General features: G+C 71.4%; 1 protein-coding gene across 1 annotated transcript in view; it reads left to right on the top strand.

Moving 5' to 3' along the window:
• The window catches only part of LOC125358376 (nascent polypeptide-associated complex subunit alpha, muscle-specific form-like), a 39,376-nt gene that overhangs the window by 16,554 nt on the left and 679 nt on the right, over positions 1-22,143 (top strand). The window contains 18 exon segments of the mRNA XM_048355461.1: positions 1,903-2,022; positions 3,414-3,899; positions 5,303-5,554; positions 10,043-10,131; positions 10,737-11,010; positions 13,874-14,025; positions 14,232-14,515; positions 16,328-16,577; positions 16,696-16,911; positions 17,073-17,732; positions 17,779-18,016; positions 18,615-18,768; positions 19,492-19,736; positions 19,822-19,962; positions 19,965-20,042; positions 20,044-20,101; positions 20,181-20,296; positions 20,298-20,880. Of these exon segments, the coding sequence (XP_048211418.1) occupies positions 1,903-2,022; positions 3,414-3,899; positions 5,303-5,554; positions 10,043-10,131; positions 10,737-11,010; positions 13,874-14,025; positions 14,232-14,515; positions 16,328-16,577; positions 16,696-16,911; positions 17,073-17,732; positions 17,779-18,016; positions 18,615-18,768; positions 19,492-19,736; positions 19,822-19,962; positions 19,965-20,042; positions 20,044-20,101; positions 20,181-20,296; positions 20,298-20,880 (4,396 nt within the window).

Raw genomic sequence — 22,143 nt, 5'->3', positions numbered from 1 at the left:
GTTCCATCAAGGAAGCGTCCCCCCATCTCCTGCCAACCAAGCCCCATAAAGTTAAATGGGCCGGTGCGCGTCCCCCCCCCAGAGTCCGCCCGCACGCCGGCCGTCTATCTGGAGGGGCTCTCGCATCCCACCGCCCTCGCCCCCCTCCGCGGCCCCCCTCCCCGCCGTTCCCACACCGTTTCACATGTGGTCCGAGAGGGGCACTTCCTGCCGTTAGAAAAAGCAAACGCGAGACCCCGGCACACACAGCCCGCGCGGAACACCCAAGTCGACCGTGCGAGCGGCCTAATCTGTTCCATATGACGGGCAGCCGCGGCCCGCAGGGGCGGCCGAACCCGGGGCAGGACTCAGAGCGGCCCCCCCCCCCCCCCCGCCTGCACGGCCCCCTCAGAACAGGAGAGTTCCCGGGAGGGGGGGGGTGGGCGGCCTACTGCGCACCCCACCCACCCGCACCGCGCTGCCTCCACCTGGAAAACAAACGCTGGGAAGCACTGATGCAAATGCAACGTAAACACGCCCGCCCCACATTTCCCACCTCCCGGGGGGCGGGGGGGGGGGCGGCCGCACAGCTTGCTGGGAGAACCAGCTGGGTCTTTCCACGGGGCGCGGTGTGGCCCCCGCCAAGTTCACAGACAGCTGTCCCTACGGTGTGGGGGTGACGGGGCCCCCCGGGGCCGCGGCGGGATGACCCGCGTCATGTCACGTCGGTGACAGGGAGCCTCGCCGCTCCCGACGGCCAGGTGGGAAGGGCCGGGAGCAGGTGGGTGCGCACCGCCAGTTGCTCGGCGTCTCCGTGACTTTCCCTGGCGGCGGGGGGGGGGGGGGTCGGTCCCCGCCCAGGGCCCCTTTCCCAGCCCCCGCCTGCTTATCTGCCCCGGCCACATCCAAAATAGAGCCTCCACTTCCTGTTTCCTACTTCCTGCTTCCTGCGCCCTAGCTCCATAAACCATGCTCCTTGAGAGGTGCTAAAAATGGAAAGCACGAGATGAAAGCGCTGCTGGGAAGATTTATCCCAGCCATAAAAGTCCCCGCAGGGCCCTGCAGACGGAATTGTCACCTCCGTGCGGGCGGCGCTGCTCCCGCGTCCCCGAGCTGAGCTCTGCCCGTATTCCTTAAACCCTAGCGGGCCGACCATTTGTGGCTGGCCGCTTTGCATGACTTGACAAATTAGGACAGTAAATTTCGGGTGTCTTAAGTACTAAATGAGGTCATTTGTCTAATGAGCCAATCCACTGCCAGCGTTTGACCCCGGCCCGGCAGGGCGAGTTCACAGGGAGTTCTGAGCGGAGGCCTGGCCTCCCTCATCCGTCCTTGGCTTCCAGAAGAACCGCTCAGAGGGAGGGCTGGGAACCCGAGTCCAACCCCAACACCTACTTGTCAGGCAACCAAGGAAAGGCGCGAAGGAAGCCCTGCGGCCTCACAGTCTCCCCACTCCCTCCTCGGGGTCCACCCCACCACCGCCGCCCTCCCCTCGGACTGGCTTTTTGAGCACTTCCCAGGTCCCGTCGAGGAACGCACGGAGTGCTGTGCTTGCCCCGTCTCGGCCGGCCCGTGCAGCAACCCCATGAGACGCTGCCTCCACCAGCCTCGTGTGCCGGATGAGAAAATAAACCTCCCGGGTTCCGGCTCTGCCGCGCGCTCGCGTGTCGGCTATCCCCCAGCATGCACCGGACGCCAGACACCGGAGGCGCGGGGCTGGTCAGGCTGAAGCTGCTACCCTGGCCGGTGAACAGCCATGCATATTCATCACTGTAACAGAATTCGAGAGTGACTATAATCCAGGCAAAAGTATACCCGGGGCACCAAGGAGCCCCCACTTCTGTCTCAAACGTTCCCTGCGTTATGCGTATCCATCGGGGCCTTTTCCCACGATCGCCACCGGTACCCGCTTCCCACCCACAGGCAGCCCTGGTGCGGGCACGCACGCGTGTCCTGTCCGGCCACGGGTCCACGGGGTCGCTGCTCTTTGGGGGCCCTGTGGAGGAGCCGATGCTCTCCGTCACGACCTGGAGGGGGTCCCAGGCCCCCTCGCCTTGGGGGGGGGGGCGTATTGGCCCCTCTCCTCCCTGGGAAGGAAGAGAACAGACGTAGCTATGAAAGGAGGAATTTGGTAGGGGCACCATTGCCGGATTTATTCACGACCACGGTGCAAAGCCCAGAGCCTGCTAAGCTCCCCAGATCCCCTCCGGCCAGTGCCAGGCCAGCCCTGCGGGGCCCTCCCTCCGCGCGGTGCTGCCCCCCAAGCTTCTGGCGGGGCCGGGCACCGCTGGTCACAGCCATGGCCGGCTCTGCCCGAGGGGGTCTTCTAGGGGCTGCACCCACCCAGCTCCATACCTGAGCACTGGGGGTCACCTCCGTCCCAGACTCGGGAAGAGACACGGTGGCGCTCCCCGATTCCTGGGGTGGGCCTCCCGAGGTGCGCCTTGGCGTGGGGGGGGGTCCCCCTCCACTCTGAAGATGGACACCTCTCCAAGAGCCCCGGGGGGTCCTCAAAAAGCAGAAATGGTTGAAAATGAGCTACACAGCGTGTGAGTGGGGACGGGAGAGAAAAACCGGGGGGGGGGGCGGGAGCCAGGGAAGGGGGGCCACCGTCCAGACAGAAATGTCCTCTTCGCCGACTCGCGTAACCGTGACCCCTCTGCACATCACCTCGGTGGTAGCCATCATTCTTTAAGGCGGCAGGTAGGGCGGGGGGGGGGGGTGATGAAATGCGGCCCACGGGGGCGTCCAGACCCCGCGCCCGCCACGGCCCTCGGCCAAGGGCCCTTCCCTTCCTGGATTTTTCTGGAGAAAGCCACCCTGGCCGCCCGGCTCCCTGGAACAAAACCTCCATTCTCGGCGCTGAGCCGGTCCACGCGGGGAGCTGGCCTCCTCCGCCCCGGCGGCTGTCAGGTTTCCATTAGGCCGGGGAAACACCGCAGGAAATGAGTCCAGGAAAGGAAGGCGGTGATTTCTTTTTTAATTTCAAATTCCAGATTTATTATTATTTTCTTTAAATGACAGTCTCCCGGCCATGCCAGGTCGGGGAGGAATGCGAAAAATGCACAACCCGGAGCAGAGGAGGTGCAGCTGGGTCCTTCCATTGTGTCTCACGGAGCCTGCGGTGCGGGCCCGGCCTGGGGGGGGCCTGGGGGGGGGCCGGGGGGGGGGCCGGGGGGGACCCCGGGGGGGAGCCGCGGCGTCCTGGGCTCGCTTCCCGGGGAAGGCCGGGGCCACCGCCGTGCCAGACGCCGCAGAGCCCCGCGGGCGGCCACGCGGCCTGTCCCGCTCAGATCTGAAGGCCACTAGGATCGGCCACGTTTTACGGAGGGGAAACTGAGGCACGGCGGCGAGGCCACGCCCCCTGGGCCGCAGGGCCGCCGGGTGGGGGGAGCAGGGGGTCCCGGCCGAGCCGCACCTGGCCGGCCGCTCAGGCGAGTGCGGGCGTCGGGGGGCAGAGCTGCAGAGCTCACCGTGAACCCCAAACCCACGGCCGCCTCGCCGCCGCCCCCCCGGAGTCCCGGGAGCGAGGGTGGCGGCGAGCGCGGCGGGACCCGACGGCGCAGGCGCAGGCGCAGGCGCGCGGAGGCGCCCGGGCGGGGCGGGAGGAGCGGAGGGCGCCCCCCCCCCACGTCCTCCCTGGGAACACGGCCCGCGTGGGGACGGCGGCCACGCAGCGCGACCCGGCGGGTCACCGGGAGCCGCGCATGCGCAGCCCTGGAGCCCCGCCCCCGCCCCCCCCCACGTCCTCCCTGGGAACACGGCCCGCGTGGGGACGGCGGCCACGCAGCGCGACCCGGCGGGTCACCGGGAGCCGCGCATGCGCAGCCCTGGAGCCCCGCCCCCGCCGCCCAGCGCCGCCCACACCCAGGCGGGCCGGCGACCCGGCCTCCAGCTCCCCGGGCCCGGAGGCACCCCAAGTCAGCCTCCACCCGGGGACCGCGTGGGAGGGGGTGGCACCGCATCGGGGAACGGGGGCAGCTACTAGATGCCCACCGCAGGCCCCGCGGAGCCCATCGCCGCCGGCCTCTCCCGTGGCCTGGACGCGGGCTCCGCGGGGCCGTGGGTCTGCAAGAGCGAGCTTCTCACTCCCCGACGGCTCCCCGCGCGCCCACAGGCCTGGGGGTTCTTCCTCCCGCGTGTCCCGGGGACCCCCACCCCCAGGATGGGCTGAGCTCCTCCGTCAGGAGGTTCCAAAGCGCCCCCCCGCCGCCCCGCTTCGTCTCCCTCCTCCCGGAGATCCAGGCGCTCGGTGGCCTTTGTGGAGCCGGCTCCGATGACTTCACGGGGAGAGAATGGGGCCTTTGCCCTGGACGCAGCCTCGGCCGGGGGGCGAGCGGGGGGCATTAGGAAGACAGATCATCCCGGGACTGTCAGAGCGCAGCTCGGCTTTCACCCCCGGGCAGCGCCGGCGGGGGGGGGGGGGGCGGCCGGGTCCCCCGCGGGCCCGGGGGGGGGGGGCGGCCGGGTCCCCCGCGGGCCCGGGGGGGGGGCGGCCGGGTCCCCCGCGGGCCCGGGGGGGGGGGGCGGCCGGGTCCCCCGCGGGCCCGGGGGGGGGGGCGGCCGGGTCCCCGGGCAGCGCCGGGGGGGGGGCGGCCGGGACCCCCGCGGGCCCAGGGGGGGGGGGCGGCCGGGTCCCCCGCGGGCCCGGGGGGGGGGGGCGGCCGGGTCCCCCGCGGGCCCGGGGGGGGGGGCGGCCGGGTCCCCCGCGGGCCCGGGGGGGGGGGCGGCCGGGTCCCCGGGCAGCGCCGGGGGGGGGGGCGGCCGGGTCCCCCGCGGGCCCGGGGGGGGGGGCGGCCGGGTCCCCCGCGGGGCCCGGGCTCCCGGGGAGGCGCTGACGTGGTGATCCGGCCCGCGGGGCCCGGACGAGGCCCCGTTTTGCCCCCGCTGTGGGGACTCGCGGGCTCCGAAGCGCATGAGTGGTGCTGGCGGTTGTAAGACGCCCCAGCCCCCCGGGGACAGGCAGGCTCACAGAAAGGCTGGGCGCCCTGCGTGTCGTAACCCCCCCCCCCCCCCGGCCTGCCATGTTCCCATAAATCTTGATTTTGTAACGGAGCAGCGGGGAGGCTCCCGGCCTCGGGTTTCACAGGTGAGCCCGGGCCGACGGGGGGCGTGGGAGCGGGGGTGGGGCCGACGGGGGGCGTGGGAGCGGGGGTGGGGGCGGCGGGGGGCGTGGGAGCGGGGGTGGGGCCGACGGGGGGCGTGGGAGCGGGGGTGGGGGGCGTGGGAGCGGGGGTGGGGGCAGAGGAAACCCTCCCCACCCCGGCCCCGGCCGGGCCCCCCAGCTCCAGGCAGGAACCCCAGCCATCTGCTCCCTTCCCAGCCCAACGCCAGACTGGCTCGCGCCCGGCGGGGGGGGCTGCGGCCCCCAGGCTCTGCCCGGGGAGCCCCGGGCGCGGTGGGCGACTCACCTGAGTCGCTGGTCCCCCACAGAGCGGCGGCCCCGTGCCCAGCCGCCCCCCGCGGACCCCCGGCCGCCGGGGCCGTCTTCCCGGGGCCGGACCCAGCCGCGCTGAGCCGCCCTGAGCCGCCCTGCCGCTCGGACGCGGGTCCCATTCGAGCCCCAAGCCCGGATGTGAGGGAAGCGGTGGGCTCGTGGGGAGACGTGGGAGGCGTCTCCACAGGGAGGGACTCCCGACGGGACGCAAGGGGCACCCAGAGAGGGGGTGGCCGCCTTGAGCCACCAAGAGGCCCGGGCCAGGCCCGTTAAAACACGAGTAAGAAGCTCAGGCCGGCGGTCCGCCTGTAACCCCAGCCGCCTCAGACGCTGGGATCTGGGGTACCGTGGCTCGAGGCCAGCCTCGGCAGACGACCGCCCGAGACCCCCTTCTCAACCAGGCGCTGGGACGGGGCGCCGGCCGGTCACCCCAGCTAGGACACAAAGCCTGGCACGGGCGGGTGGCACCCGGCTCGTGCCTGGGCAGGAACTGAGATCCTACCTCCCCAAGAACAGGGGCCCGGAAGCATAGCCCCGTGGTCAGAGCGCCGGCCTGGCAAGCGCGAGGCCCTGGGCTCCAACTCCAGCAGGGTGAGCGCCCAGCGCCGCGCCCAGCCCCGCGCCCAGAGCCACGCCCAGCCCCGCGCCCAGAGCCACGCCCAGAGCCACGCCCAGCCCCGCGCCCAGCCCGCGCCCAGAGCCACGCCCAGCCCCGCGCCCAGAGCCACGCCCAGCCCCGCGCCCAGAGCCACGCCCAGCCCCGCGCCCAGCCCCGCGCCCAGACCCGAGCCCAGCCCCGCGCCCAGCCCCGCGCCCAGCCCCGCGCCCAGAGCCACGCCCAGCCCCGCGCCCAGAGCCACGCCCAGCCCCGCGCCCAGAGCCACGCCCAGCCCCGCGCCCAGCCCCGCGCCCAGCCCCCGCGCCCAGAGCCACGCCCAGCCCCCGCGCCCAGAGCCACGCCCAGCCCCGCGCCCAGCCCCGCGCCCAGAGCCACGCCCAGCCCCGCGCCCAGAGCCACGCCCAGCCCCGCGCCCAGAGCCACGCCCAGCCCCGCGCCCAGTGCCGTGCCCGCGGGCCTCCCGCCACGGTCTCGAACCCCTAGGAGGGAGACAGGAGGGCGTGAGAGGATCGCAGGAGGAGATGGAAGTCGGCCGCGTGGCCTGGCGCTGCCCGGGCGTCAGCCCTCAACCCACACGAAGACCGTGAGAAGGAAGAACCGCCTCGCGCGGGGGGGGACGCGGGCGCCGGCGGCCAGCTCAGCCTGGGCCCGGCCCCTGGGCTGAGCTCTCCCCCCCCCCCGGGGGCGTCCGGGAGGGCTGGGGCAGCCAGCGGGGGCCGGCACCCGGGCGCAGCAGCCCGGTCCGGGCGTCCTCGCGGGCAGGGCTCCGGGCTGTCAGCGCCGGGAGCCCTCGGGTGATTCATGGTCGGGAAGGGAGCCGATGGCCCGGCCGGGCCGCATCAATCTCCCTGGAGACGGCAGAGGGCCGCCGCCGCCCGCCCGGGCCCTGAGAAAGGGCCTCCTCCAGGGTCCCGGGCGCCCGCCAGGGCTCACCTGCAGACAGCCGGGAGCCGCGCGGCGGGGGGCGGGGGGGCTCGGGGCGGCGCTGGGCCGAGCCGGGGGTCCAGCGGCTGGGGAGGGGAGCCCAGCCCCGCGGCCTGGTGTCTGAGGTCTCCTCTTGGCGTCGTGTGTTTGTGAGTGGGGGTGCGGGGCGTCCCGGCGTCGGGTGAGGGTCAGCGGGGCTGAACGCCAGCTGCTCTTCCTTTACGGCCGGGCCCGGCGGCCACGGCCACGGCCAGGAGCGCCGGCTCCACACCCCACCGCCTCCTGCTGGTCTCAGACGGGAGTTCAGAGGCGGGGGGGGGGGGTCCCTTCCCTCAGGACTTGGGATTCTGTCCCGGCCCCCCCGCCCCCCGCCCCCCAGCACATGGGCTGCCATTTGTTGGCACTGCCCGGGTGGCAAGAACAAATGCTCCCACCTAGGGCCGAGCACCTGGGAGGCGGCCGGTGGCCGGGGCCTGGCCCTCCCCCGGGGCCTGGCCCTCCCCCCGGGGACGCCCTCCGTGCCCTCTCAGGCATCGGCCTCTAGCGCGCGTCCTGAGAAGCCCGCCTGCGCGCTCCTCCCTGGCTCTGCACAGACACCGGGGCTCCCCGGCCAGGAGCCAGGGCAGGGTGACAGACGCCGACGCGGGCCGGGAAAGGGACACCCCCTAATGGCTCCAGCAGATGCTGCAGGGGAGGGGCCGGAGGCACCCTCTGCCCGCCCACCGATAACCTCTGACCTCTCCTCTCAGCAGGCCGGCCCGGGGGTCCCAGCCCCGGAAGGCCAATAAATATTGGGGCCTCGCCCCCCCCACCCCGCCTCCCGCCTCGGAGAGGGCGGCCACACTTCTTATGAGAACTCCGTGCTGACCCCGCGGAGGCGGAGCCTGGGGACGGCGGGCGGGGGCCGGGTGGGGGCCGGGCGGGGGCCGGGCGGGGCGGCCCGGCTTCATCCTGGGGCTCCGCCGTGCGGACCCCACCCGGGTGTGACCTACGGTGCCACCGGGGAACAGGCCACCCAGGGCCGGTGAGGGCGGGGCCCGGCGGGCGCGGAAGCCCCGTGCCAAGCCCAGGGCCCGCGGGGCGCTCTGAGCCTGCTCTGGGAGGTGAGCCTGGCGGGGGCGGGGCCGGAGGACGGGGCGGGCTCAGGCTTCTCCCGGCCCGGCCGCACACCCGCACCCCGATGCCTTCCGGGGGCGCAGAGCCGGGGCCTCCCGCACACCCCCACCTCCCAGGGGCGCAGAGCCGGTACACTGGCGTAAGCATACGGTCATGCGCATATAAACAGCTAAGTGCATTTCCTTACGTACACGTGTCGGCGTGTGCACACGTGGACCTATACCTCACACACACGTACGCCATGCAGTCTGCACTCGCACCACACTGTCCGTTTTCATGGAGTGGTGATCGTACCATGTTGTCATAGGAAGACACAAGATTCTTTTTCATGGCTACCAACAGTTTCCCTGCGTGAGAAGTTCATCATCTATCATAGACACTATAGATCACTATATACTACGCAACTGTAGACACTACAGATCACTGTACACCACGCAACTGCGGACACTACAGATCACTGTACACCACGCAACTGTAGACACTACAGATCACTGTACACCACGCAACTGTAGACACCACAGATCACTGTACACCACGCAACTGCAGACACCACAGATCACTGTACACCACGCAACTGCGGACACCACAGATCACTGTACACCATGCAACTGTAGACACTACAGATCACTGTACACCACGCAACTGTAGACACCACAGATCACTGTACACCACGCAACTGCAGACACCACAGATCACTGTACACCACGCAACTGTAGACACCACAGATCACTGTACACCACGCAACTGCAGACACTACAGATCAGCATACACCACGTAACTGCGGACACCACAGATCACTGTACACCACGCAACTGCAGACACTACAGATCACTGTACACCACGCAACTGCAGACACCACAGATCACTGTACACCACGCAACTGCAGACACCACAGATCACTGTACACCACGCAACTGCAGACACCACAGATCACTGTACACCACGCAACTGCAGACACCACAGATCACTGTACACCACGCAACTGCAGACACCACAGATCACTGTACACCACGCAACTGCAGACACCACAGATCACTGTACACCACGCAACTGCAGACACCACAGATCACTGTACACCACGCAACTGCAGACACCACAGAATACTGTACACCATGCAACTGCAGACACCACAGATCACTGTACACCACACAACTGCAGACACTACAGATCAGCATATACCATGCAACTGCAGAGGGCACGGGTCAGTATACACCACGGAAACCGCAGAGGGCACGGGTCAGTATACACACGGAACCGCAGAGGGCACGGGTCAGTATACACACGGAACCGCAGAGGGCACGGGTCAGTATACACCACGGAACCGCAGAGGGCACGGGTCAGTATACACCACGGAACCGCAGAGGGCACGGGTCAGTATACACCACGGAACCGCAGAGGGCACGGGTCAGTATACACCACGGAACCGCAGAGGGCACGGGTCAGTATACACCACGGAACCGCAGAGGGCACGGGTCAGTATACACCACGGAACCGCAGAGGGCACGGGTCAGTATACACCACGGAACCGCAGAGGGCACGGGGTCAGTATACACCACGGAACCGCAGAGGGCACGGGTCAGTATACACCACGGAACCGCAGAGGGCACGGGTCAGTATACACCACGGAACCGCAGAGGGCACGGGTCAGTATACACCATGGAACCGCAGAGGGCACGGGTCAGTATACACCACGGAACCGCAGAGGGCACGGGTCAGTATACACCACGGAACCGCAGAGGGCACGGGTCAGTATACACCATGGAACCGCAGAGGGCACGGGTCAGTCTGCAGCTCCTTCTCGGCCCCGTGGGTCAGTACGTGCCACGGAGCTGCGCGCGCCACGGATCGCCGTCTGCACGACGCTCCCCTGGGCCGTGAGCCGGGCCACGGCTCTCTGCTGTGGCCATGGTGGCCTCGAGGTCCCTCCTGGATCTGGGCCCTGCTTCTCCTTCCTGGGGTGTCTGCAGCCCTTCACCGGCATCCACCTCCGGGGGCCCCGGGGGGCCTCGAGTTCCGTGGGCGGCCCGACGTCCTGGGTGCCTGTGGGGCGTCTGCGGTGGGCGCCCAGCCTCCCTCCCCGGGGAGGCTCGGGGGCCCTGCCCCCCTCCGCAGACAGGCACAGCAGGCGGGGCCGGGAGGCGCAGGGGAGGAGGGGTGGGGTCTGTGGACGCGTCGTCACCCCGACCTCCCCGGTGCGTCAGCTCCGCGGGCCCCCGGGGGGCCGGGACGCACGGAGGGCGAGGGCGTGCAGGAGTCCGTCCCGCAGCCGCGAGGCGGCCAGCGCCCCCCCAGGCCCGGCCGGCCGCGGAGACGGCGGTGGCTCTGGGCTCTTTTCCCCCAGGACTCGTGAAACCGTCTCCGTCTGCTGCCGTCGGCCGGGTCCTCGCCGGCCGCGCGGTGACCCCTGGAGCTGGGGGGGAGGGCGTCACTCCCCCCTCACCCACCGAACCCCCTGGGCGGCGGGAGCCGGCGTGACCTCCGCGGCGCGGCCCCGGGGGGCCTGGAACGCGACCCACGCCCGGCGGGGGCCGGAAGGCGGGGGGCCGGGCCGGCAGGACCCCCCGAGCGAGGGCAGGAAGCGGCCGGTGGCGTCTAGACGCGTTATCTGGCGGCGCGGGCACCGCCCCCCCCCCATCGTGCCCCGTGGGCTTCCTGCCTCAGGATTTACGCGGTGACTTCACCCCCCTGCGATCCCGGCGGCCGCGGCCCCGCAGCTCTCAGGAACGAGGGGCCAGATAACAAGTCTAGACGGCCAGAGGCGGGGATGGGGGTGGCCAGCCGCGGGCTCCGGGGACTCGCGGGCGGGAGCCGGGCCGTCCAGGCGACGCCCGGGCCGCAGCTCTCCTTGTGGGACCTGCGCACCACCGAGCCACCTGAGCCGGCCTCTGCCCCCCCCCCCGGGTCTGCACCCCCACTGCCCGGGGGAAAGGCACAGGTGCGGAGGGCGCAGGCGGCCAGCCAGGCCCGAGTCCCAGGACCAGTGACGGCCGGAGCCGGCGTGGGAAGTTCTGCTGATTATCTGCACGGACCCTCCTCTCGGGTTGAAGGCACGCGCGGTGCCCAGTGAGCCGAGCAGGGAACGAGCGTCCAGTGCCGCTTGGGCGTCTCGAGTCGCCCCCACCTGGGGCGTGCGGGGCGCCGGGAAGTGGACGCAGGGCCCCGGCCGGCCCCCCGGGAAGCCCGCGCCCGCGGGAGCCGAGCGTGGCCCCAAGTCAGCCCGCGGGGGGCTTTGCAACTCGGGGAGCCTGCACTGTGCTCCTGGCACTTTCCACCCCCAAGACCTCAGGGGCCAGAGTCGTGGAGGAGGAGGTGGCGCTGAGCCCTGGGCACGGAGGGGCTGAGGCCTGGGCACGGAGGGGCTGAGCCCTGGGCACGGAGGGGCTGAGCCCTGGGCACGGAGGGGCTGAGCCCTGGGCACGGAGGGGCTGAGGCCAGGGCATGGAGGGGCTGAGGCCCTGGGCACGGAGGGGCTGAGGCCAGGGCATGGAGGGGCTGAGGCCCTGGGCACGGAGGGGCTGAGGCCCTGGGCACGGAGGGGCTGAGCCCTGGGCACGGAGGGGCTGAGGCCTGGGCACGGAGGGGCTGAGGCCCTGGGCTCAGGTGAGGGGCTGAGGCCCTGGGCACGGAGGGGCTGAGGCCTGGGCACGGAGGGGCTGAGGCCCTGGGCATGGAGGGGCTGAGGCCCTGGGCACGGAGGGGCTGAGGCCAGGGCATGGAGGGGCTGAGCCCTGGGCACGGAGGGGCTGAGCCCTGGGCACGGAGGGGCTGAGGCCTGGGCACGGAGGGGCTGAGCCCTGGGCACGGAGGGGCTGAGGGCCTGGGCACGGAGGGGCTGAGGCCCTGGGCTCAGGTGAGGGGCTGAGGCCCTGGGCACGGAGGGGCTGAGCCCTGGGCACGGAGGGGCTGAGGCCCTGGGCATGGAGGGGCTGAGGCCCTGGGCACGGAGGGGCTGAGGCCAGGGCATGGAGGGGCTGAGGCCCTGGGCACGGAGGGGCTGAGGCCTGGGCACGGAGGGGCTGAGCCCTGGGCACGGAGGGGCTGAGGCCTGGGCACGGAGGGGCTGAGGCCCTGGGCTCAGGTGAGGGGCTGAGGCCCTGGGCACGGAGGGGTTGAGCCCTGGGCACGGAGGGGCTGAGGCCCTGGGCACGGAGGCGCTGAGCCCTGGGCACGGAGGGGCTGAGCCCTGGGCACGGAGGGGCTGAGGCCTGGGCACGGAGGGGCTGAGGCCCTGGGCTCGGGTGAGGGGCTGAGGCCCTGGGCACGGAGGGGCTGAGGCCTGGGCACGGAGGGGCTGAGCCCTGGGCACGGAGGGGCTGAGCCCTGGGCACGGAGGGGCTGAGCCCTGGGCTTGAGTGAGGGGCTGAGGCCCTGGGCACGGAGGGGCTGAGGCCTGGGCACGGAGGGGCTGAGGCCCTGGGCACGGAGGGGCTGAGGCCCTGGGCTCGGGTGAGGGGCTGAGGCCCTGGGCACGGAGGGGCTGAGGCCTGGGCACGGAGGGGCTGAGGCCCTGGGCTCAGGTGAGGGGCTGAGGCCCTGGGCACGGAGGGGCTGAGGCCTGGGCACGGAGGGGCTGAGGTCCTGGGCACGGAGGGGCTGAGCCCTGGGCACGGAGGGGCTGAGCCCTGGGCACGGAGGGGCTGAGCCCTGGGCACGGAGGGGCTGAGCCCTGGGCACGGAGGGGCTGAGGCCCTGGGCACGGAGGGGCTGAGGCCTGGGCACGGAGGGGCTGAGGCCCTGGGCACGGAGGGGCTGAGGCCTGGGCACGGAGGGGGCTGAGGTCCTGGGCACGGAGGGGCTGAGGCCCTGGGCATGGAGGGGCTGAGCCCTGGGCACGGAGGGGCTGAGCCCTGGGCTCGGGTGAGGGGCTGAGGCCTGGGCACGGAGGGGCTGAGGCCTGGGCACGGAGGGGCTGAGGCCCTGGGCACGGAGGGGCTGAGCCCTGGGCACGGAGGGGCTGAGGCCCTGGGCACGGAGGGGCTGAGGCCTGGGCACGGAGGGGCTGAGGCCCTGGGCTCAGGTGAGGGGCTGAGGCCCTGGGCACGGAGGGGCTGAGGCCCTGGGCACGGAGGGGGCTGAGCCCTGGGCACGGAGGGGGCTGAGCCCTGGGCACGGAGGGGCTGAGCCCTGGGCACGGAGGGGGCTGAGCCCTGGGCACGGAGGGCTGAGGCCTGGGCACGGAGGGGCTGAGCCCTGGGCACGGAGGGGCTGAGGCCCTGGGCTTGGGTGAGGGGCTGAGGCCCTGGGCACGGAGGGGCTGAGCCCTGGGCACGGAGGGGCTGAGCCCTGGGCACGGAGGGGCTGAGGCCCTGGGCACGGAGGGGCTGAGGCCTGGGCACGGAGGGGCTGAGGCCCTGGGCACGGAGGGGCTGAGGCCCTGGGCACGGAGGGGCTGAGGCCTGGGCACGGAGGGGCTGAGGCCTGGGCACGGAGGGGCTGAGGCCTGGGCACGGAGGGGCTGAGGCCTGGGCACGGAGGGGCTGAGCCCTGGGCACGGAGGGGCTGAGGCCTGGGCACGGAGGGGCTGAGCCCTGGGCACGGAGGGGCTGAGCCCTGGGCACGGAGGGGCTGAGGCCTGGGCACGGAGGGGCTGAGCCCTGGGCACGGAGGGGCTGAGGCCCTGGGCTCGGGTGAGGGGCTGAGGCCCTGGGCACGGAGGGGCTGAGGCCCTGGGCTCGGGTGAGGGGCTGAGGCCCTGGGCACGGAGGGGCTGAGGCCCTGGGCACGGAGGGGCTGAGGCCTGGGCACGGAGGGGCTGAGCCCTGGGCTCGGGTGAGGGGCCACCCTCGCTCCCCTCCCAGGTCTGGCGGCCGCCCGGCCCCGCCCCTGCCCGCCGCGTGGCTGGACCTGGGCCTCGCCCGGGCCCGGCTGCCGTGGGAGCTGAGGCGGCCAGTGTGGACGACGCCATCTCCAGTGCCGGGCCGTGCAGCCGGCCGGGGCCCTCGTCACCCTGGTACACCGGGGTCACATCACGCTGCCTCCACAGCGGCACAGGAGGAGCCAGACACTGTGCATAAATAAATGAGGTCAAAGCTGGTAAGCATCAACGCGTCTGAAACGGCGCCGGGCTGCCGGGCGGCGCTCGGGCGGACACCGCGGCCGCCGGGACTTTGAACCGCTGGCGACCCCGCGGAGCTTTGCTTTTCCCTCCACGGCAAGTGGAGACGCTCGCCACGGGGCAAACAAGCGGCGCGACGCGGCCAGCCCCGCGGCCCGAGCCGGCCAGGGGGCGAGCGAGCGAGCGGCGCGGGGCTCGTGGACGCCGGAGGCTCCCGTCTCCCGGTGGCGGCCGCGGCGGCCCAGGCCCCGCGGTGTGGAAGAGGAGGAATTCTACGCCGAGTTCAGGACGTGGGCGAGGCCACGGGGGCTGGGCCCTCGCTCTGCAACCGTCCTGTGCCGAGGGGCTTCCTGGCAGGCCTCGGTTTACCTGTCTGCCACGGGGGGTAAGGGTGGGGCACGGGGCGAACGTAGCGCCGCCGGCGCGGCACCTGGCCTTGGCCCCCCAAGACGCCGAAGCCCGGCACGGGGGCTGAACCCTCGCACCGAGGAACCCCAGGACCCGGGGGGGAAGGCCGGGGCCCGCAAGGACGCGCGAGCGCTCGGCACGGGTCTTCCGGGAAATTCTTTTTATCCTCCCCATCCCCCCGCCCCCCCCCCCCAATCATTTTCTGGAGGCAAAAATAAATACCGACATCCTCGCTTGTGTCAAAGTGACGGGTGTGTACACTACGAGCGTGAAACGTGACGCCCCAAAGCCGGGCTAGACGACCAAACAAACCCCGGCCGTGGGGCGCGCGTGCGTCCGGTCTCTGCAGCAGGCCGGTTCAAAGCGAGCGCTGTAACGCGAGTCAACGTGGGGAACACGCGCGCGCGCGGGGCGGGCCGGGATGAATGCGTTCCTGTTCGCAGCCTGAAAATCAATCGCAGACGCGGGCGTCCCGGGAGAGTTCGGGCACAAGACGATCCTTGTCCTTGAAGCCGGCGGCCGCGGCCCGGCACCGAGGCGGCCGGGGGGGGGGGGGGGGGAGGGGGAGGGGGCGCTCCGCCTCCGCCCCACAGGCCGCGCTCGGCCTCTCCCGCTTGTGGCCGGGTTCTGACAAGCGTGGGGTGGGGGGTTCAAGCCCTCTCCCCTCCCCACATCGCGATGAGCCCGGCCGGGCTGGGCACGGGTCCCTCGTGGGCGCGATGCTTCCGAGATGGGATCCGCCAGCCATACCAGCTCCTCTGAGTCTCGGGCCTTCCCGGCCTCCCTCCGAGGGGCCCCACGCACCCCAGCCCCGGCCCCACGCCCCGGCCGTGAGAGTCACCAGCGCCGCCTCCTGGTGGGGAAGAGGGCGCTGGGCGCCACCCTCGCGGGCGGGCACGCGCCCCACGCAGCCACCACGCTCGGCCTCCCGCCCCGGCCTCCCGCGCGTGCGGAGGGCCTCCCGGGGGCAGCGAGCCTCTTCCCCGGGCCGCCGTGACAGCCGGTGCTGCCTCGGGGGGCCCCACGGCCCCGCCTCCCGGATGGGAACACGGGGCTCAGCGCGGCCGGGCCGCGGGGCCGCCGCGTGGACCGTGCTCTCGGCCAGGTCCTCCCACGCCCCGCTCCGGCTCGCGTCCTGCGGGAGCCACGCCTCGGGGTCCACAGCCCACCACCCCTCGGCTCCCGCGTCCTCGGGGGCCAGCCCGGTGGCGCCGTGGCCTGGGCCGCCTCCTCTCCGGCCTGTGAGCGCCCTCACGCTGCCCCCGCCCCCCGCGCCAGCCGTTTTCTGGGAGACTCTGTCCCGGCGGGCGCCGTGGTGGCCCCGCCCCCAGCCTCGCGCTCGGCGAGTCTCGCGGGAACTAGACCGGCGTCTCGCGCGCCAGTGGAGCCGACCGCAACCGCCTCTCGCCCGCCTGCCCTGTGGGCCCGACGCCGGCAGCCCCACCCGAGACCAGGGGTCTGGGACCCTGTGCGAGAGTCCCCGGGGGGGGGGCGGGGGGGAGCCTGGCGGGGGGAGGGCGGGAGGGAGGGCCGGCCGGCCTGGTCCTCGTCACCGGCAGCTCTGAGGGGAGCACGCCCACCTGCCCTCAACTCCATGCCCGATCTCTGAGCCCAGAGATTCCCGGGGAGAAGCCGGGGTGGAGGGAGGAAGCCAGGAGCCGACTCTGGAACCTTCCGCCAAAACTGTAGATGGTGGGGGGCTGGGGGGAGGGTGTGGCAAGGCCCAGGGAGCCCGGAGGCCCCTGCGCATCTCTAGTGCCCCACTGCAACTGGACACGCCCTCCCTCAGCGCCACGGCACCGAATCGGCAGCCGGGGCGCCGGGCAGGGCGCGTGGACTCGGCCAGCGCGGCCCCACTCCAAGGCTGAGACCCAACGTGAAGAGGCCCTCACAGAGCCCACGCTGGCCTGCCACGCCGTGTGGGCCACGGCCGTGGAACCGCAGCCTCTGAAGGAGGCGGGCTGTGGACGGGCCCGGGGCCCTGCCTGCAGTGGCAGCCGCGTGGGAAGATGGCGGTGCCTGGGCGGCGCAGGGGAAAGGTCGGTGGGATCCCACCGCCAAGGGCTCGCGGGGCGCGGCGGTGCCGACCGCAAGCTCTGCTCGGGGGGAGGAGGGGATACGAGCCTGTCCGAAAACAAAGCAAAAAAGTGCTGGCAGCGTGGCCCGAGGGGCGCGGAGCCGCAGGGCCCGTGGGACGGCCGGGGCCGGACGGGCAGACGGGCCACCAAACAGCGACCGAACGGAGAGCCGCGCCCGGCAGAGCCACGCGGGACTGGCGGTGGCGGCGGGGGAAATGCCAGGCCGGCGAGGGCGGCAGCGGGCGGAGCGCCAGACACACTCGCGCGTGCCCGGGAACCGCGGGTTCCGCAGCCGGTGAACTGTCCTGCAGAACAGTTACGGACAAAAGCCTTAGGGTCAGAGGTGAACCGCCGCTTCCCATCCGCACTTGCTCCGGCTCACTGGGGCGATGGGCGTCTCTCCAGGCGCCGTGTCCTCCAGAGTTAGCGTGTTATTCTCCCGTGATGATTCGATAGGAAAGAAACACAGCGAATCACTCGCCGCGCCTGGTGGAGACGCCTCCCGGTCCACGGGCCCCGCCACGCACACGCACGCGGCCACGCCCATGGCGACCATGCCCACGGGGCCACGCCCACGCTGACCACACCCACGGCGGCCGCGCCCACGGCAGCCACACCCACGGTGACCACACCCACGGTGACCACACCCACGGCAGCCGCACCCACGGTGACCACACCCACGGCGGCCGCGCCCACGGCGACCACACCCACGGTGACCACACCCACGGTGACCACACCCACGGTGACCACACCCACGCTGACCACACCCACGGCAGCCGCACCCACGGTGACCACACCCACGGCAGCCACACCCACGGTGACCACACCCACGGCAACCGCACCCACGGTGACCACACCCACGGCGGCCACACCCACGGCAGCCGCACCCACGGCGACCACACCCACGGCGACCACACCCACGGCAGCCACACCCACGGTGACCACACCCACGGCAGCCACACCCACGGTGACCACACCCACGGCAGCCACACCCACGGTGACCACACCCACGGCAGCCACACCCACGGTGACCACACCCACGGCAGCCACACCCACGGTGACCACACCCACGGCAGCCACACCCACGGTGACCACACCCACGGCAGCCACACCACGGTGACCACACCCACGGCAGCCACACCCACGGTGACCACACCCACAGCGACCACACCCACGGCGACCACACCCACGGCAACCACACCCACGGTGACCACACCCACGCTGACCACACCCACGGCAGCCGCACCCACGGTGACCACACCCACGGCGGCCGCGCCCACGGCGACCACACCCACGGTGACCACACCCACGGTGACCACACCCACGCTGACCACACCCACGGCAGCCGCACCACGGCGACCACACCCACGGCAGCCACACCCACGGTGGCTGCACCCATGGCCCCGAGCTCCAGCAGGACCTGACGCAGTGGAGTCCTACTCCCCCACGCTTGCCTCCCCCGCAGCCTCCATGCCCTCTCTGCTCCCCGGGATGGGGCTCTGCACCCCGCGGCCTCCCTGCCCCCTCGTCTCTCCGGGATGGGGCTCTGCACCCCGCGGGCTCCCTGCCCTCTCTGCTCCCCGGGATGGGGCTCTGCACCCCGCGGCCTCCCTGCCCCCTCTGCTCCCCGGGATGGGGCTCTGCACCCCGCGGCCTCCCTGCCCTCTCTGCTCCCCGGGATGGGGCTCTGCACCCCGCGGCCTCCCTGCCCTCTCTGCTCCCCGGGATGGGGCTCTGCACCCCGCGGCCTCCCTGCCCCCTCTGCTCCCCGGGATGGGGCTCTGCACCCCGCGGCCTCCCTGCCCTCTCTGCTCCCCGGGATGGGGCTCTGCACCCCGGCTGTCTTGGCCGGGCCCACACGAAGCTCCTTGCAGTGTCCGTGCACTGCCGGCGTGGTGCCTCTCCGCCATGGGTCTCTGGTGTGCCCACCATGGGCCCTTTCTGCTGCCGGGACGCCGGCACGGCCTCCTCGCGCTCCCCCTGCACACCCTCGGCCAGCTTGGGGCCCCGGAGGACGCGGCACCTCGCTCCCTGACCTCGCTGCCACACCCGCCGCCCTTCCAGGCTGGCGTCGTGGGCAGGGGCCCCGAGGGCCATCGGGGAACACGGGGGCAGACATCCCCAAAGACCACTGGAAAGTTCCGGCTCGCGGGCCCCCCAACTGGAGAGGCCCACAGCTCTGGCTCTTCTGGGGATCCACCCCGCGTCCACCGCTTTGGGGGGCCTGGGGAAGCCGGGCCTGAGCTAGCTACCCACAGCGCTCTCCTGTGCCTGGGCTCATCTCATGGCAGTGGCCAGCCGTCCTGTCTTGTCTTTGGGTGCGACGGCTCGGATTCCCTTGGAAATGAGGCGACGTGGGGGGGGCAGCCCCCATTCCCTGCTTTGCGCACAGAAGCACTTCCTGGAGGAAGCCAGCCGGCCTGCGGGCCCTCCCCCCCCAGGCAAGGGGCCAGCTCTAATGAGAGTGCGCTTCCTGAGAACTTTCCACTCGCTCGGAAAACACTTCTGATGATGTCTGGAGTCTTTCCTTCCTAGCCCGCAGGAGGAGCAGAACGCAGCAGCCTGGGGCCGTTCCAGGGGCCATGGTGGGCGCGTGGGGGGCGGCGCGTGGGGGTGGGGGGCGGCGCGTGGGGGTGGGGGCACCCCGGGTCCCTGCAGGTGCTGCCGCCCTGCTGGCGTTGAAGGCAGGGGCAGCCGGCCACGCAGCAGGTCCTCGGCCTGGTTCCGGACGTGGCGGGGGCCGGGCAGCGTCCTCACCCTCCTCCTCCTCCTCGCGGTGCAGCGGTCCCATGTCGGGGTTCCCGGGGCGCCCTCCTCGCGACCCCCGGCCCACCGGAGTCCCCGCCGCCCCACGCCTGCCTGATTCCGCTCCCAGTGGGCCGCGACGCGACGCACACTCGCAGAGCGCCGGCACTGCCGCGCATCCCCGCACCCGCGCCGTCGGTCACGGAGCACCGCGCCCTCTCAGCCGGCAGCGCGGGTTCCGGGACTCGCGCCCTGGAGCCCAGTGGCCACGGTGGCACAGGGCCGGTCCTGCGCCGGGCAGAGCCGGGGACACAGCAGACAGGCAGCTCGGCCGTCCCACCGGCGTCACTTCCCTGCCAGCCGCTGCCAGGCTCGGCCCCCGGCATCAACGACCTCACAGAATAGGCCTGTCCACGAACTGACAGGAGGACGAGATGGAACGGCCAGCACACTCGTGTAGCACGTGGTGAGAGCAAAGCCTGGAGAGATGCTAGTGACTACCGTCTCCACCAACACCACCAACACGACACCTCCATCACCATCACCACCACCACCACCCCCCACCATCACCCCACCACCACCACCACCATCACCACCACCACACCACCACCACCACCACCACCACCACCACCACGATCACCATCACCACCACCACCATCACCCCCATCACCATCACCACCACCACCCATCACCACCATCACCACACCCACCACCACCATCACCATCACCACCATCACCACATCACCATCACCACCACCATCACCACCACCACCACCACCATCATCACCACCACCATCATCACCATCACCACCACCACACCACCACCACCACCATCACCCCCATCACCACCACCACCACCACCACCACCATCACCACCACCATCACCATCATCACCATCACCACCACCACCACCACCACCATCCCCTTCATCACCACCCACCATCACCATCACCACCACCACCACCACCATCACCATCATCACCATCACCATCACCACCACCACCACCACCATCACCACCACCATCACCACCACCACCACCACCACGATCACCATCACCACCACCACCATCACCACCATCACCATCACCACCACCACCATCACCATCATCACCACCACCATCATCACCACCACCACCACCATCACCACCACCACCACCACCACCACCATCACCACCACCATCACCATCATCACCATCACCACCACCACCACCACCATCCCCTTCATCACCACCACCATCACCATCACCACCACCACCACCACCATCACCATCATCACCATCACCACCACCACCATCACCATCATCACCATCACCACCACCACCATCACCACCACCACCACCATCACCACCACCACCACCACCACGATCACCACCACCACCACCACCATCACCACCACCACCACCATCACCACCATCACCTTCATCATCACCACCACCACCACCATCACCACCACCACCATCACCATCATCACCATCACCACCACCACTATCACCACCACCACCATCACCATCATCACCATCACCACCCACCACCATCACCACTACCTTCATCACCAGTTTCTCCTTGGACACTTTGCTGAACCAAACCTCCCTCTTGCGTCCTTCGCTGCAGACTCTGTTGGAGCTGGTGGAGATGGAGAAGCAAGGCACGGCACAGCAGCCTTGGGGATTGCTCCAACCACAGCATGGCCCGGCGAAGAGGCCCAGCTGTGGGCGGTCCCAGCGTGCTCTGACCCACGCTGAGGTGCAGGCTGGAACAGCACTCCCCTCCCCTCCCCCTCCCCCACCAAGGAGAGCCCAAGGTGGCTTGGGTTCCTTACCCACAACCTCGATCCCTGAACACGTCCAGCGCTCAGGGTAATAGAGAAGCAACGCGGCTCATGAGCCCTCCGCCACCCACCAGCCCAGGGCCTCGGCCAGACCCCTGCTCAGCGAAGAGCACCCACCTCCATTTCCAGAAATTCCACATGGCAAGAAGCCCATCAAGGCTGCAGCGAACAAGCCGGGGCTCGCCACAGAGCAGCCACTGGCCGCAGGAGACAGAGGGAACACTCGCCACATGGTCTGCGAAGGGCCACCTGAGCTGCCTGCCTCAGAGGCTGCCAGAGGAGAGGCGGAGGGGGCAGGTGGGGGAGGAGGTGGAGGGGGAGCAGGTGGAGGGGGAGCAGGTAGAGGGGGAGCAGGTGGAGGGGGGAGCAGGTGGGGGGAGCAGGTGGGGGGGAGCAGGTGGGGGGGAGCAGGTGGAGGGGGAGCAGGTAGAGGGGGAGCAGGTGGAGGGGGAGCAGGTGGGGGGAGCAGGTGGGGGGGAGCAGGTGGGGGGGAGCAGGTGGGGGGGAGCAGGTGGGGGGAGCAGGTAGAGGGGGAGCAGGTGGGGGGGGAGCAGGTGGGGGGGAGCAGGTGGAGGGGGAGCAGGTGGGGGGGAGCAGATGGAGGGGGTGCAGGTGGAGGGGGGAGCAGGTGGGGAGGAGCAGGTGAGGGGGAGCAGGTGGAGGGGGAGCAGGTGGGGAGGAGCAGGTGGAGGTGGAGCAGGTGGGGGGGAGCAGGTGGGGGGAGCAGGTGGAGGTGGAGCAGGTGGAGGGGGAACAGGTGGGGGGGAGCAGGTGGGGGGGAGCAGGTGAGGGGGAGCAGGTGGAGGGGGAGCAGGTGGAGGGGGAGCAGGTAGAGGGGGAGCAGGTGGAGGGGGAGCAGGTGGGGGGGAGCAGGTGGGGGGAGCAGGTGGGGGGAGCAGGTGGATGGGGAGCAGGTGGGGGGGGAGCAGGTGGGGGGGAGCAGGTGGGGGGAGC

The sequence above is a fragment of the Perognathus longimembris genome, chromosome 10, assembly GCF_023159225.1.
Source record: "Perognathus longimembris pacificus isolate PPM17 chromosome 10, ASM2315922v1, whole genome shotgun sequence".
Taxonomy (NCBI): domain Eukaryota; kingdom Metazoa; phylum Chordata; class Mammalia; order Rodentia; family Heteromyidae; genus Perognathus; species Perognathus longimembris.
Note: the sequence above shows the minus strand (reverse complement) of the source record. Positions and strands in the feature narration are given on the sequence as shown.